Source organism: Hibiscus syriacus, unplaced genomic scaffold, assembly GCF_006381635.1.
Source record: "Hibiscus syriacus cultivar Baekdansim isolate YM2019G1 unplaced genomic scaffold, ASM638163v2 tig00111569_pilon, whole genome shotgun sequence".
NCBI lineage: Eukaryota > Viridiplantae > Streptophyta > Magnoliopsida > Malvales > Malvaceae > Hibiscus > Hibiscus syriacus.
This window is the reverse complement of record NW_024063123.1, coordinates 356,829-360,048: the sequence shown is the minus strand read 5'-3', so window position 1 is coordinate 360,048 and position 3,220 is coordinate 356,829. Positions and strand designations below refer to the sequence as shown.

The 3,220-nt window shown below is 37.5% G+C and overlaps 1 protein-coding gene across 1 annotated transcript; it reads right to left on the bottom strand.

The window, feature by feature from the left end:
• Nucleotides 1-237: 237 nt before the first annotated feature.
• LOC120165088 lies at nucleotides 238-2,533 on the bottom strand. Its single transcript, XM_039174676.1, has 4 exons — nucleotides 2,419-2,533; nucleotides 1,649-1,795; nucleotides 1,255-1,548; nucleotides 238-1,103 (listed from the first exon to the last, which is right to left on the bottom strand). The coding sequence occupies exons 2-4, from the start codon at nucleotides 1,781-1,783 to the stop codon at nucleotides 471-473; spliced, it is 1,062 nt and encodes a 353-aa protein (XP_039030607.1). The 5' UTR covers nucleotides 1,784-1,795; nucleotides 2,419-2,533; the 3' UTR covers nucleotides 238-470.
• Nucleotides 2,534-3,220: the final 687 nt, after the last annotated feature.

Genomic DNA, 3,220 nt, shown 5'->3' with positions numbered 1-3,220 from the left:
TATAGTTTATGTTATATATATATATGTATATATATATATTGACATGTTCATCTGTTCGTGTTGTATTTGTATTCTTTTTTATATAATGTCATGTTTTGTTTTTTTCTTATCTAGGCTAAAAAAATGTAGAGTTTGCTTCGACTGTTAATGGGGTTTTTTTTAAAATTTAAAATATCATCTTTCGTGCACTCATTTATGTGATCTTGGAAACAAAGGATCAAATGTGAACATTATATCTGCAAGCTTATAAAGGCAGCCGGCAGCCACCTTTTATTAATATATTTCCATGGAATATTGCACTTGCCAGTGTTTACCAAGTCAATCCTTTAACAGCCATGGTTTCAGAGAGAATAACAACCATTAAAAGTGTCTGGTACAGAGAAAGGAACACTAAAGCATCGAACAGCCGCCAACTGTAGTTTGAAAACATGCAGAACTGCAATAGTTCAACTTACAAATGAGCAAACTGATTAGCAAAACATGTCTGTTGATGAAGAAGGCATAGCCACCTGAAGACGAACAGGATTCCATTTGACGTCTTTCCCGCAACAGCCATTCTTGGAGGCAACACCTTCTAGCGGATTTAGAGCAGCGACAGAAATAGAGGATTCCTCGATACCAAATTGTTTTGTTGCTACTGCTTTCAACCGGTATCGTTCTGCCCTAGAGCCAATAATCTGGCCTAGTATAGATGCCCCAATGGTGAAAGCCATAGCTGACTTGGGCATCAAGATAGATTTCCGGAGCATGGCTATGAACGGAACAGCTGCATGAACGGCTACAAACCAAGATGGTGAGAATTTTTTAGTATGTTCCCTCCATATCCCTAGTGGAACATTTGCCGCCATGCCTAGCATCCCTATCACCAGTACTTTAGTAGGCAACGCTTGAGGGCGAAGGTTCTTGGCGAAAGTGGTTTGTGCAAGTGCTGCCCGGGCTGCTACCACTGCAGGAGGGCACCTAAATTTCATCCCCGGAGGTGGTTTAAAAACCTTGGCAACAAGTGGCAAGACACCACTAACAGCCCTGTATGACTTTGCTATCGGGCAGTTACCGCTTTGCAGCCACTCATTGCCCAATGCTTCGTGATGGGAATTTCCTTCCTGAAACATCAAGCATAGAACAATGTCAATAAAGGAAAGTTTCAGAATAATAACATAAGATCTTCCAGACATTAGATGATTGTTCTCAGTTTAAAAATGTAGGTCTGAACTCCAAACTAATGTTGCATTCCACAAATGGAAGATCGATTACCTTTGAAGAGGAGTCTTTCTTGGATGATTTTGATTTTCCGTTTCGATTGTTCCACTTATTGGAAAATGCATCGAAACTGAAGGGCCCTCCCGGTCCGAAGGACGAGAGACTAATGGTGGCTGCCTTTGCAGCCAATGGATTGAACTTGGGTGGGGCTGTTTCAGGCTCTGCCTTCTTAGCATGCAAAGAAGATCGTTCTGACAGAGGAACCACTCCATCCCGTCCATGGAAAAGCCTGAATGCCGTGTCAAAATTGGGTTCGTCTTCGAAAATTGGACCTTTGGCTCCCCGTACCTGAAGTCGAGAAGTTAAAGCTAATGTGATTCTGTGAACTTGAATCAAGAACATGATGCAAGAAACACAAAGCTCATAACAAAATGAACCATAGTCTTACCGGCAGCGGAACGAACATGGCCGACGAGAAAGAGAAGTTTGTCGGCTCATTAATGTTTCTCAAAAATGGGCATCTGAGGATTTCCATCTTAGAAGTTGCGGAATCCTCGTGTAAGCTTCTGAAGGGAAAATTCATTTTAAAGTTGACCTGCACAAAAACATAGGAACTATTAAAAAAAATCTAAGAGTAGATAAAGCCTAGATCCCAAATGATTACATCTCTTAGCATCAAATGATACATACACGAAGAAATTAAAACCGAATACAACCACTAGCAGAACAAATCGATGTTAATTTTATCAAAAAATAAAATCAAGCACGCTTGATCAAATTACAGCAGTCGGTCCGATCCAGAGAAAAAATGAAAGAGTTCAAGCTTTCAAACTATAGAACTGCCAAAAACACAAACAAATTCAGAACCATAACTCTACCAAACACAAGGGTCTCACTAAATCTTCCGTGAATGAATGCAAAAGCATTGCAAATTACTCTAAACAAACTGATATGAGCGATCTTAAGCTAAAGTCAAAACAATCAATAATGGAGGATAAAACGAAACCTATAAATAGCAGTTTAACAAAGACTTGAAATCTTATAACTAGAACAACCACCACGGAGACCAAAGAACAAAAGCCCGTGTACAGCTTAAATGAGCCATGATGTGGATCAACAAATTTCAATAAAAACAACGAATTCCCTTTCGAAAATAATAATCGCATGGAATTATGAAAATTCTATCACAAATCCAGGAAAAAGAAGTGAAAAATTCACCTTCTGGCAGGTAGCCCAGGATGAAGGAGAACAAAAATAAAGAGGGGAAAAAAGGGGAAAACAATGGAGACAAAGGAAAGAATCAAAGGAGGAAGAGAGAGTTAGGTGCAATAAAAAGCATTTAGTAACAACTTGGAGTCGGAGAAACGTTCACAATAGTTTGTCAATAAAGAGAGGTAGACGAAACGACGCCGTGGTCAGCACACGCCTATTGGGCTGGTCAACTCTTGCAATGTGAATGGTTTGGCGGCCATTTTTTATTTGTTTATTTTCAATAATGGGGTCTTTTAAATAATTCATTATTCATTATTTTAGTTATTTATTTTATAAACAAAATCAAAGCGCTAGCTGTAACACACTAAATGCCTAGAAACAAGTTCCAACAAATATAATAATAAATGCTTAATTTTAAAATAATTGCTCAAAATCTACTAATTTTCTTAAATAAGTGCCTAAATTATATTTTTACTTATGCATGAGCATAATGTTACAAATATTATCTATCTAGATGTTCGACCCATCAATGATTTTAATTTTTTCATTAAGTGACACGTGTCATAATATGATGATTTTGAAATTTATTTTTTAAAAATATTATGATATTTAAAAAAAAAATTAACTTTTGTTATATTATAAAACAACCCAAAATCTTAAATCTTAACTTTAATCTGTCGCCGCTGTCCTTTCCGACCACCAATATTATCTCTATCATCCTACTACTCGTTCCTCATCGTAGTTTCAGTCGATTGACCGACAAAATCGCGATTTTCATCCTTGGGTTCGTGAGGTATAAAATGTTGAT